Source organism: Melanostigma gelatinosum (assembly GCF_949748355.1).
Source record: "Melanostigma gelatinosum genome assembly, chromosome: 3".
Classification (NCBI taxonomy): Eukaryota; Metazoa; Chordata; class Actinopteri; order Perciformes; family Zoarcidae; genus Melanostigma; species Melanostigma gelatinosum.
This window is the reverse complement of record NC_136636.1, coordinates 16086820-16100204: the sequence shown is the minus strand read 5'-3', so window position 1 is coordinate 16100204 and position 13385 is coordinate 16086820. Positions and strand designations below refer to the sequence as shown.

General features: G+C 42.1%; 1 protein-coding gene across 2 annotated transcripts in view; it reads right to left on the bottom strand.

Moving 5' to 3' along the window:
• The window catches only part of LOC306775202 (SLIT-ROBO Rho GTPase-activating protein 3-like), a 31585-nt gene extending 19927 nt beyond the window's left edge, over positions 1-11658 (bottom strand). For both annotated transcript variants that reach the window (XM_079265509.1, XM_079265508.1), the window contains exons 1-3: positions 11222-11658; positions 4339-4534; positions 1045-1207 (exon numbers count right to left, since the gene is read on the bottom strand). In XM_079265509.1, coding sequence (XP_079121635.1) covers positions 1045-1207; positions 4339-4534; positions 11222-11288 — 426 coding nt within the window. In that variant the 5' untranslated portion in view covers positions 11289-11658. The remainder of the gene's footprint in view (positions 1-1044; positions 1208-4338; positions 4535-11221) is intronic.
• Positions 11659-13385: the final 1727 nt, after the last annotated feature.

Sequence of the window (13385 nt, the reverse complement as noted above, 5' to 3'; positions counted from 1 at the left end):
ATACTGATCTAGGATCCCCAAGGCAGATAGTTCATCCCCGCCCCTGAATCACAGGCACTCTGCTACTTTCACACGTACCATGCGTTACACACTGTACATATGCCTTTGTGTGAAAGTAAAACCCAGAACAAGAGTGTTAGAAAAATGCATTCTATGACACATTCATTTTAAATAAAAGCTGCAAGTTTCATCTAATTCTCTTTCCCTCTGCAGGTTACTGAATGAGTTTTAAGTTAATGGAAATTTGGTGTGAAATGGAATGAGTGGGAGTGTGGGCGACAAGAGTGATGAGTTGCAAAGAGCATCAACAAAAGGTTAGTGATCTAAATAGGGAGCCAACTGAGCATGATATTGAGAGTGACGCTACACAGGATGAATGGGGGAGGTTAGAAAGAGAAAGAAAATATCTTGCCAATGCCAACTGTGTTACGCTTTACTGTAGACACATGATACGAGGCTGAAGTGCCTGGTGCAACGTTAAGGTAGGAAAAACCTCAGTGATGGGTTAGGGGGTCAAACGATACATAGATTCAATGATCAACAATCCAATATCATCGATGCAAAGTGAAAACTTGTATCTTTGTCCAAAGAATCAATATAATATCGTATTGTGGTGATAGTGCTTTACACCCCTAGTGTTGGGTGGGAATAGACAACCGAATGGCCATGATTTGAAACCAGGATGTAAAGTAGCTGGTTTCGAACCTTGCATTCGAACACTGTACTGTAATTGAAGTACTGATTAAAAATGATTATTCATGAAAAGAGACAATGACACAGCAAAGCGGGTCATTAGTCAGAATTGCCTTAGATTAGCCCTCAGAGGGACTATGCTGTACGACAACCACACACAGCATGAAATACGCTGTACTTACTGATACATTTCAACATATGTAAATATTTCTTTACATATTTTTGTTGGTGTGGCGTCAGGTTCCCAGCTGTGGGCATTAGTGATGCGATTTTAGCAGATAAGTTCTGTGACTGTGTGCGCTAGTACCGGTCAGGGTTACATGCCCTCATTCATTTCATTCAGATTCTGACCTTTTTGAAGAGTCTGATGACATCCTCGCCCACGTGTGCCAGACGGACAATGACGTTGTTGTTGTAGATGTCGCTGAGAGTGGCGTGGTCTCTGCTCTCCCGCCTGGTCTGGTCCAAGACCAAATACCAGCAGTTAACAGTGGAGAGCAGATTCTGGTCCTTTCTGAAACAGGGAAGGAAAGACTTCACCAAGATGAAAACATTGGTCCATTTCAGTAACCAATGCCTATAAAATGCCCGACTAAAACAACTGCAATATCAAGACCACACACTATGTTGCCCAGAGGTCAGAAAAAATGTGGTTGACATCTCAAACACAAAGAAAACATGCCAATTGTTGCACGATTAGTTTAACTCTGTGGAGCATAAAATATGATGAAGACTGTCTAACAGACCGCACAGCTCTTACATTTGATCCATTGGTACTTGATTAGAGATCAAGGGGTCACTACACATGTAGTAAGGCGTCAGCAATAAAGGAGAAAGCTGTGTGTGTACACACACACACACACACACACACACACACACACACACACACACACACACAGGAAGGCATGCTGACTGCACTCGGCTCATTGCTCGAGGGAGCATGTGAGTTCAATTATCCTCACACCGAAGAGTTTTCCTTCTTCTTTTGTCTTTAGAGAGCTTTTAACTGTTTTTCTGACCTCCAACAACTGTGCCTGGGATATAAAAATGCTGCATCATACTTTTTGTACACTTTGCCTGCTTAAAAGCCGTGCGTAAAAACCTTTTGCTCTCGGCCGATAGTTGACCGATGCTGGGATCCAAACCAAATCCAACTTAATGTCTCTGCCGCGGTAATCTCTTTATGTGAGAAGTTGATTCAACAAAATAAAAAAAAACGAACATTCTGTCATCCTGAACACCATTACGTTACGTTACTTGTGATTTGAAAATACAACTTGCTTAAAGCTGCCAACTTCTTATTTTGGCAAGAAACCAACGCACACACTGACCAAGCTCCACCAGCATCAACATCCTGACCATCACAAACATGACCAATGAATTCTTGAATGAATAATAATAATCAAGAGCAATTCATTCTTTCTTTTTCCTACTCAGTATATATTTAGTATGTTTATTCAGCTTTTCACATGGCTGGTCATAGCACCTTTCACAACTGAATTGAAGGAACCTTTTGTGGCTCCAAAAAGGCTTATTTGGCATATTTATGTCAGACGACTTTCTGTTGATCCAAGTAATTGTGCATTCTCCATTTCTATTTTCAGGCGCGGAGAACCGCAAAGTTATATTCTGGGTCCCTAATTATTCTGCTGGTCAAATAATACACCATCACTGCATTTGTTTCTATGAATATGGTAACATGCAACTTTATGTGGCCGAAAAATCACGTACCATTAAGAATATGAATCCTCTCAAAAATGAGATGCTACAGTATCAAATGCTGCGACAGCAACGGCTAATAAATGATTCACGTAAATGTTACACTCTCTGAAAATCATTGCTGAAAAACCAAACATCTTCGACTGTAGTTTGAGTCAGAAACGCAGCAGCTATTTTTAACTCATATTGAAAGAGTAGTCCTGACTTGTTTTTCTGTTGACTGCTTTAACACTTCGATCACTCTATCATTGGAGAGGTTTATTCATGCTTTTATTTTCTTTTTGAAGTGAATAAAGACTGTTTTCCTATCTTGGTGAAGTTCACTCTGATCTTCAGCTGTGCAACTTTCCACACGATTACAGAAGGCCACATTGTAGCTCGCTCCATGTATCCAAAACAACACTGAAATGTAATCTGAAACTGGCCTAAATACCAGTAAAATAAATTCATTTATATTCTTTTTCAGAAGTTAAAACCACATTCATCTGTTATTCGTACCAGGTCTGAATGCAACATTTGTAATCTATATTCTCTGTAATGACTGTTAGATTCTAATACATAGTGTTGACTCTCGAGTTCTGTTTACAACAATGAGTATAAATTATGTTCTCATAATCCTATTTTTGATGCAGAGGTTCTATTAAAGGCGGTTTTAAAAATGTTCCTTGACAATCTCCTGCCAGCCGTTTTATTAGATCGGACATCAGGAATGAAAATCTGAACGGATCCTTGATAAGAAAGAAGGGCACTGAGGTTCTGCCGTTAAAAAACAAAAGGAAAATGAAACGAGAGATTGCAGAGCCAGAAGACCGCGTGGGATTATGAATTGTCCATTGTAGTCTGTGAGCGTGAATCTGGCCTTTGACAGATATAATGATGACCATTTAATGTGACGGGGGAGAATCTGGGACAGCAGGGTGGAGAGAGAAGTCATGCAATGAGAGTCTCTTCCAGGGGTCTCCCTTTGAGGGAATGCTCCATTTATCAACGTCGCAGTGACGGGAGCTCTTCGCCACGATTACTCTTTATGTCCAATTGGTCGGAGAGACTGAAAGAGGAACGGACAGACCTGAATAAACCAACGTGTTTGTTACGCATGACTGACACAGCCAGGTCACATGAACCGGTGTGCAGCTGCTTAAGTATCAATTATACCATGTTTACTATAGAGCACGATTATTACAAGGTAAAATCGATTACCTGCACTGTTAATTCAATACTACTGCATCGGGTATTAGAGACCAACAGATTCACAGAGATGTAAATTTGACATATTATCTTAGTGTCCAAATATTTGCTTTTTCAGGAAGTTTCAACTACATTTAGCAGCCTTAGTTGGTCCATTTCCAAGGCTAAACATTTTCATTGAATGTACTGTGACTTCATTTTGTTTCCCCTTATTCATGACCACTGATTCAAATGAACCACATGGCCACGGGCAGCATATACAGCGTATATATCACGTGAAAGTCACAGCGAGCTGCAGGCTGGGCCGAGCGTCGTAGCAGCAATTCCTCAACATGCTGTCGGGTATGTTTGTTTCACAAACATTTAAAACAAGTAAAACAACCTACACTGCTGCTGTTGACTCCTCACTAAAGCTCTAATTTGTTTTTTTTGCGTCCAGTGAGAAAAGATGAGTATTTGGGTAGCTGTCTCGTGTGAAGTGTAGTGTGAGAGGGGGGGGGGGGGTCTGACCTAGTTGGGAGGAACACAGCAGCCTTAGGCCACAGGCTTCCTTGGCCCTGGTTTCATTTCAGGTCACTTCTCGCGTTTTATCCCTCCTCTCCTCTTTGTTCTCCTCTGGCTTTCTCTTTTATTGTTTTCCCATCTCTCTGTGCCGTGCCAGTGATCAGTATGAAATATGTAACAGTTGTTTATCGGTCAAACCCGTTCGATGCGGACGTTCCAGTGCTTAGGACTCACTTGAAGTGATGGTGCTCTCTTGAAGTACGGATCTTAGCAGCGTAGCGCTCGGCCAGTTTGTCCAGGCCTCTGGAGTACTCGAGCTGGAGCTCGGCCTTGCGACGGAAGAAGTCCTGCAGGTCCTGCAGCAGCTGCAGCCGGGACTCAGACTGCTGCTCCAGACAACGGAACTGCTCCACCAGCTGGTTACGGATCTCTGAATGTCAACAAAGGGAGAGACCACCTTCAGAATAAATACAGCCTCTCTGGGAGAGTGGGCTTACGTGCTGGGTCTCACTTCTGACTGCCAATCAGTGCTGCAGGTCAGCATTTAACCCTTTTAACCCACAGTCCTTTAGCAGTGGATGAAGTAAATACAAAGATGTAACGACACAGTCAAGCATAAGCACCAATAAAAAAAACAAAGTCATCATAATTGGATAAAAAAGGATGTCAAAGTGCATTTATCCGCTGTGTGTTTATGAGCGAGTGCATGTGCGTGTAGTGGGAGGGAGTGTGGGGGTGTCTAAATGCTGGGGTAGCACATGCATATGAGATGCATGTCTGATGATTGCAGCAGACATGATAAAATAGGTCAGCTTCTCAAAATGCGTTGTGCAGAGAGAGCCTTTGGAGAAGTTTGTCTTGAAAAAACTAATTGCGGGCATTCTTTCGATTATAAGATCGCTGTGGTTTTCTGCTTATGAGGTTTGAAAACTCACTGCTCACTATGAGAAGAATGTGGAAGAATTATGTTTTGGTCTAAATTATGAAAATGTGGCTGATATGGCATTTACAAATAGAATAGTTTTATTGTTTGAAGAATATTTCACTTTGGTCAAATACAGTATATCCTGTTTGCATTTGTGTTGTTCAAGTTCAAGTAAGGTAGGCTTCATGAATTACCTTGAATAAATGCGTGTGTATTTAGAATAGAGTTAATTCATCTAGGTTTTTAAAATGAAGGGAATAAATATCCACTGACTGCCTACTGGGCAGCTTGTCCTGGTAAAGCTGGCTGTGACCTCTGGGATTCCAGGTGATAAAAACATCCACTGAAGTAATAACATGTCTTTTACGGTTTTACATTAATACCAAAAAGGAATACAAATAACATTTTATTTCATGCATATACTGTTTATTGCAAGGCTCTGATGATTCCAGTGGCTAAGTGGCTGCTGAATGTGTTGCTGCAGACGAACCATGAATCATAACAGAGCCGGGAGCTGAGTGATCACTATCAGGATATTGATGAGGATACGTTCACGCGGCTGACTCCAGTCATACCTGTACAGGTCCACACCTGCTTCTAGGCCTCATTATTTTTTAAATTCCTGTTAAAATCGTCACAGTATAATTTTGAGCTCACAACTGTGGATTATACACACAAACACACACGCAGGGGGGGGGGAACAAAGCGTCCCTCTCTTCCAGACAGTAAGAAGCAGTTAAGCAACATTGAGATGGCTGAAGATTCCATTATGACAGACTGTTTCAACCATGCACATGATTGCTGCACACTGAAAGAATCTCTGTAGAAATCAATGGAAGAAGATTGCCCAGCAGAAGAACAGTCCCCTTGTTCACTTTTTAAACGCGGTTTCTGTTTGTACAATAAAAGGATTTCAAACATGTCTCCCTCTCCCCCCCATCGTGTGCAAGTGTGTGAGCAAAAAATGTGACTGAAAGAGCGAGGGGGAGAAAGACAGAGTAAATATGTAGTCCCTTGCTGTTTGGAGACGTACCCCTCCTGGTCCCCATAGTTGCCCTGTTGCCTGGTTACGCCTCTGGAGGCATCTCAATGAGAGCCGGCCAGTTCCCCGTTCCGACAGTCGCAGCAGTCAGTCTGTTTAGCATAACGGCCAAAGACGAGGGCAACTTTCTCCGCTTTGAAATACTCAATACACAGCCTGTGCTGATGAACGAGGCAGCGACCAAGTTTAAAATAGAAATAAATGTCACTGCAATGTACTCCTGTGCTAAAATAGACCGCTGGACAACACAATGTGGTCCTGGCCTGTGTGTGATTTTAATCTCTCCTCATCATACGGTGGCAGAGTAAAAGAACGAGCCGTCAATGAGCAAATCTAAATTGATTTAACTGCATAGTTTTATCAGTGATGCATCAAATAAACTCATATTTGCATTCGCTCTCCTGAGAGCGTTATTTTTAGAAGCTAAACTGTTACTAGGGACTGTGCGATACTGCGCTTCATTCGATGAATGATTCAAGCCTTTGCAGAGTAATGCATAATTACGAGGAAGCTGGCGAGGAGTTCAAGTGAATAATATGAAGAGAACCAAGCCTCAAAAATCTAAACGCAGCCTCTTCGCCATCTTTTCATTGATGACACAATGGTACAGATGTCTTTAGATGGAATACAGAGTCGTGTGCTCCGCCAGGTGATCTGCCTGGGAACAGTGCAGCCAAAAGGACTAAGATGTCCCACCCCCAAAGGCTCTTTGAAATTTCACTAACAGGTCTTTACCCATTTGTCATGTTTGTTTTTCTCCTAACCCATATGGTTAACATCCTGTTATGTTCTGGTGACTTTAACAAGCATTTTTTAGGAACATACATTATTTACCAGAGTCCTGAGGGCAACACTGAAGCAAATGAAAGGAACTTCTCAAGATGCGTAATCTGGTAGTGATTGAGCATTGGGATAATTTAAACACAGTCGTGTTAAAGTATTTTGAATACATAAAACCAAACTCAAGACACCCAAATACTGGACAGAATGTCCCTCAACTGAAACATCGCTCGCATCACCCCCATTATTTAGTCATGTCTGAAGGTTGAAAAGGAAAGTACCTGGCTGAGCTCAGCTGTTATGATGCATTGAGCTCCTCTATTACCGTGCGTGCACATTCAAAACGACAAACCACATCCGAGCACCAACTTCAAACACTGCATGACTGCAGAGGCTGCATGCCTGGATCTCTGATGTAACTAAATGGGGGGGGGGGGGGGGGATTATTGGTCACTGTTGCCTTGCGGGGTTGCCAGTAAGGCCCCTGCACTGCAACAGAGAGCACCAAATATCACAGAGTGAGGAGTCCTCGTCACCACGGTAGCTCAAATTAGCCTAGCACAGCTATGGCAACGGCCAGCAGCAGTCTCTGCGGCGGTGTCTGCAGTTAGCCATGCGTGGCTAGTCACATGTGGCCTAACCCAGACTGACACGTTGACATAATTTGGTACAAATTAAGGCTGTGTTCACAGAATGCAGTAATGGCTATGGTACGCCTTTACTGCCTATTTGCTCGAGTCTCTCGCTCGCCATACAATTATCTCTAACAAGGAAATGCATCGCTCCTTGTGCAGCCACAGGACAGGAAAATCCAGGATGTAGTGAGCAGAATTTAAAGCGTCTCTCTCTTTTAATCTTATGGTCGCTCAACTCTTGGTATGTACCTGTCATCACAGCGACAGTGGTACCAAGACATGGAGACAAAAGATATAGTTTCACTGTCGCAACCCTGACGTTTCACGACAGTATCAGTCGAGGCATTCTTTCATTGTGATGAATCCACACAGAGGGCTGTGTCTACATGCTCCTTGTGGAATGCATCTCTGCAGTGAATATGGTGGCAGTAGGAGTGACTGTCACCGAGTCAGTACAACCAAATCTCGCAATCGGACAAGCAACAAAAGTATCACAGGCTTCCCTGTTTCACTTCTTTTTCAGAATGTTTGAGGGACATATATCCATGTAAAGTCAATGTTGCATAACTTCCGCATTTCTACATGTTCCCTTAGCAAGAGCACATCTTACAATAAACGGTTTAAATATGACCCCATTAGAGCAATTTCTGCACGATACTTAAACGGCTCGGATCCAAACAGATCAAATGGCATTAAAGAGAATGTGGCCTCGAGCTAGAAGTACAGTACGATGAATGATGAAGAGTATCTCTCATTTCCTTGCGTTTTGTTTTTCTGGATCAGCGGGACGCTGAGAGATATCTTAAGGCTGATCAACTACACTCCTTAGAAGGAAACATATTACCTCTGTAAAACCAAACCTGCATTCGGTGCGATTCAGGAGTCACAATCATGTTTTGGTCACGAACAAGAAACACAATTTCAGATTCTGGTAACGATTAAATAATGACATTAATGATGAACGTTGTGATACAAAGCATGTGACAATCACGATGTATCACCAACACAGGCCCAGACCTGTAACGCTTTGGGCTCACAACACACCACTGTTTAAATGTGACACCGCTGTTTACTGAAAATGTGGCAAGTTGAAAAATACCGCAAAGTGCATTAGGTTTGTGTGCCTGATTGAACTGCTGTGCAGTCAGCAACTCAGCAGTATTGGAGGCCAGTGTCAGTGTCAGAGTGAAGCCCCCACAGCTCCAAACTGATCTCAGCCCCGTTTGAAAATGAGCTTAAGATGTCAGCTTAAAAGCTTTTCCTGAAACTGAGACGAGAGACTGTGATGGCTCTCTCACAGCCACAACACTGGTGTAGAGACCAGAGAGAGAGAGAGAGAGAGAGACAAACAAATAAACAGACAAAAGAGAAGACGGGAGAACATAAACCACACCTCTGTCTACAAAATGCAAATCATACTCTTCATTCCAGACAAATGCTGACAATGTTTGCCCATTTCTGCTCTTTAAAGTCTTCAACAGCAGTAAAGTCTCATCAAGTCTGTAAAGGAAGAGTTGGACTTTGATAAAACTTATATATGTTTGCACCGATACTCTATTGACTTCATCTACACAATATCGCCTTCAGTGGCATCACCGTGACACCAATTTCTACATGCTTTCGTGGATTTGAAATACATTCAAACTGTTTTTTTCTCCTGGACTGAGACAGTAAAGTCATTTAAAATAAATATGAGCTGTTTCAAGATAGTGTTTTGTTTTATTTTTGTATTATTGTTGTGTATTTGGATATAAAATGAATAAGAAAATCTTCATTTGAATTTAATTAAATCAGTGCAGTTCATACATGCAGGAATGCACACGATTAAGAAAATAATAATTGTAGCAGCAAAAAATATGATATGATATCATGTAGAATAGGCTCCCCTCTCTGAAATAAGATGTCATGTCTGGATGTCCAATATGAAGTTACAGTCAGCAGCCAGTTAGCTTAGCTTAGCATAAAGACTGGCTGCAGCTAGCCTGGCTCTGTCCAAAGATAACAAATGAATCTGCATACAAGCACCTCTACAACTCACCAATCAACACATTAGACATTGTTTGTTTAGTCTGTACAAAGAACGATGTGTGAAAAACAACAAGTGTACTGAACTCTTGATAATACGAGCTGTTTGGCCTTGCTTTCAGTATTTTGCTATGCAAAGCTAACTGCAGTAACTGTAGCTTTATATTTAGTGCACAAGTATGAGAGTGGAGTTGATCTTCTCATCCAACTTTATTTGGTTTAAAAACATGTAGAAAACTGAAATGAGTCTATATCATGTGCTACATACATAGATACATTTGCTCTGCCATTCAACTGTCTGCAAGAGAGCAAAGAGGCCGAACTAAAGTTAAGATATTCCTTTAGTTACACTTCAATCTGAAATGCAGATGCAGCAAATGAGCTACATGGCATGCTGTCAATACGAACTATGCCAACTCTGCTACGGACCGCAGCTGGAATGTGGACTCCAATGGCGGACACCTTGAAATGGCACCAACCTATAGAGTGAGCTATTGGGCCCAAACGTACACCGCGAGTTCACAGTGGATGTTTCAATTGGTGTTTTCTATGCCGAAGTCCACTCTGGTGTTTGAGTGTTTCAGAGTACTGCTTTAGCTGTTGGGTGATTTTGAACCTCAGTATGAGCAGAAGCTGTTATTTTACCCTGGGACTATGCAGCCTACTGTATAATAGCCTGTTTTATACAAACGATTTGCTTCACTACAGACAATAGAGTCAATAACACACTAGTATGTATAGCATCCAGGTTTAAAATGTCAACTTATTTTAGAAGAAAGCCTGTTTGTGTCTGTGAATAAAACCTGGTACATAACACTTAGCATAACCACAACTGTGAGAGGGTGATGCACGAAGTGTTAAAGTCCACACCGCCTGAAGTCGTCTCTAAAAGGCTGAGAGGACAACCCACTTAGACACATCCTGCACTGTCTGTTCCAATACAGTGGCACTCTTCCTGACTCTCTTCTCGCTCTCTGGGTGGTTCATCTAGTCACATATTTAGCGGCACACAGTAAATTCCTTTCATGGTTCATAATTCATACAGACAGCATACATTATTTATGGCCTTTCTGAACTGTTTGCTGTGTGATCTTTTCAAGCATTCCCTTTCCCTTCTTATACTATTAACATTGTCCTGGAATACTCATTGCTCGTATTGTCTTTTAAAATGACATATGCCAGGTTATCATATAAAGTATATTTCAACCTTCGTGTCCAGGAAGAAGTTGTAAAATGAACCCCGATGTCTCCGAATATTCTGTACGAGTACCTGAGGTGCATGACCTCCAGTCCACTGGAAAGACAGTACAAGGTGGATTGATGCATTCCCTTGTTGGTTGTGCAGCATCAGAACAGTCTCACAGAAAAATACCAGCTGCACTTTGACACACATCATCCATGTAAGCTACATGGCCACACATGTAGGGCTTGGCATGTCAATGAGCAGCAAACATCCTCAGCACAGAGAAACCAGTTCAATCTATCTCCGGATTCAAATATTACCCTTAAACCAAAAGACAGTAAATGACATGAATTTATGAGACATTTTCAAAAAGAGATATGTAAAAAAAAAAAAAAATGGCTGTCATCTATATCTGTCCCGCCCCAAAGCACTGCACACTGTAAGCCATATAAAGCGTGTGGTAAAGTTACGCAATAGCGCGCTGACACGCAGAACAACAATACGACCAGGCCTGCACGTTGACCAACCTTTCACTTGTGTCTCATACTCGGCAATAATCTCTTTGTCCTTCTTGACTTTCACATGAGATGACATTTTGGGGGGAGAGCGGATTGTGCAATCCTCGGGCAGGAATCAGCGTCTTCGGTTGCCACAATGCAGCGTTTGCCCGTCTGCAGTCCTCTCCAGATAGTTGAGCAATCAGATGCGAATCATCCGCCCGCGGGACACAAACTTCGGAAATCAACCGCACTGTGAGGCTCTGTGGCGATGTTGCTGCGTTGCAGGCGACGTCGAACCTAAAAGTGCAGAACGATCTCCGTCCCTGACCACTCCTTTTCACCAGAACCGCTTCAGTAAATCGGGAAACAATTCACGTCTGGTGTACATTTCGTAAAGCCTGGAGTGAGAGCTGAGAGAAACAGCTCCGGCAGCCTCGGCGGTAACAGCACAGAGCTCCTTCTGCAGTCTGTCCAGTCTGCTTCTTTTTTTTCTTCTCTCCCTCTATCTGCAAGTTCAATGTTGCTGCTGCTGCTGCTGCAAAAGAGGCTGAATGGATGTGAAAGTCAATCTAAGACTCCTCCCCCAGCCCCCTCCCTTCCTGACCACTTTTCTCCTCATGGATGATTTAAGATTTGTTTGAGTGAACTGATATGAAAACATTTTTCCAATTGCTGTTACGCCACAGCTGAAGGAATGCACATTGTTTGTTGTTGATTACAATTTGAGTCAGCCATTTTTTATTCAAATTCAAATGTTCGGCATATGTTATGTGTTTATAATAGATCCGGTCATGCCTAACATAGTTTTGAGCCATAGAAGGACTGTTGTGAAATACTGGCGTCTTCATACTGCAATGCAAATAAAAAGATACATTCTTGTATTTTTGAAGACATATGTGCTCATTTGTTACTGGAACACTCATCACTTGAAGTAGGTATGACTCCACCATATCTACCACAATATGATACTGTATCATTGTGAAAAACAACAAGATCTTTGTCTCGTGTTATAAGTGTTGATGGGTACCATGGGGCTCGAAGACTGCAGGAGCAGTTCCGTTTCAAAATGTGTTACAACTGACCAGTGTCCGGCATGATAACACTGGGGCAGCAACTACGGATTATTTTTGTAATTGTAAATTGATCTGACAATTATTTTCTCAGACAATTAATTTGTTTTGTATATAAAACGTAAGAAAATAGTGAAAAATGATGTTATGGTTTCCCAAAGCTACAGGGGACATCTTCTTGTTTAGTCCCAAAGATATTCACGTTCCGATCAAAGAAGAGCATCAAATCCTCATATTTGAGAAGCTGGAATCAGCAAAGGTTTGACATTGTTGCAAGGAATGACTAAATCGAATATTAAGATTGTTGCAGGCAAAGTTTCTGCTGATTGACTAATTGATTAGTCGACTATTCAATGCATCTGGATAAAACTGGAGTTGTGGATTCTTCTTGGGTCTGAATGAGACAACTAACTGACAACACAGAAAACAGACTTCTGGGTGGAAGAGGCTGAGGGGTTACAAATGGCTGACTGAAGCCATTCTCCACTCCAACACTTTGATAAAGATGATGGATTATCTCCCCAGATAAATGATGGCTCAATGTGTCATTCTGCTCTTTCTCCCTCTCAGCGCTCTTCACTGACAAATGCAGTCAAATAACTTCCCGTGGCTTCCCAAGTGCGAACGTCCTCCATCTTCATCACTTCACCAAATGTGTTTTTGTCTCAAAGCAATGTGAACTGGTGCAAAGGGCAGCGATAATTGAGCACTCTCGTTTTGAGACTGCACTTTGAATTGTGTCAAGTTATCCCGCTCTGCCTTTCACCCAATTTCTCAGGAAATCTGTGGGCTACTGTCAGCCTGTGACAACTGTTCAAGCTGGGAGAGAGCCCAGGAGAAATCTGCAGGACAAGTCTGTCACGATTCAATCTCAGAGTAAGCCTGATAGAAATTGGGGTTGGTTTGAAAATAATGTGAAAAAGCTGGGTCTAACTAGGCCGTGGAAACTTTCACACCATCCAATTATAGGCCTTTACGGGAGGAATGATCATTACATGGTACACCTAGAGAAGATTAGTTTCCCTCAGGAGGCTAATAAAGATTCCTCGCTGTGCAAATGTCAAAATTACAGCAGTCTTTGTGAAGGTATTCAGGAATATACCTAATGTCCGCTATGTCAA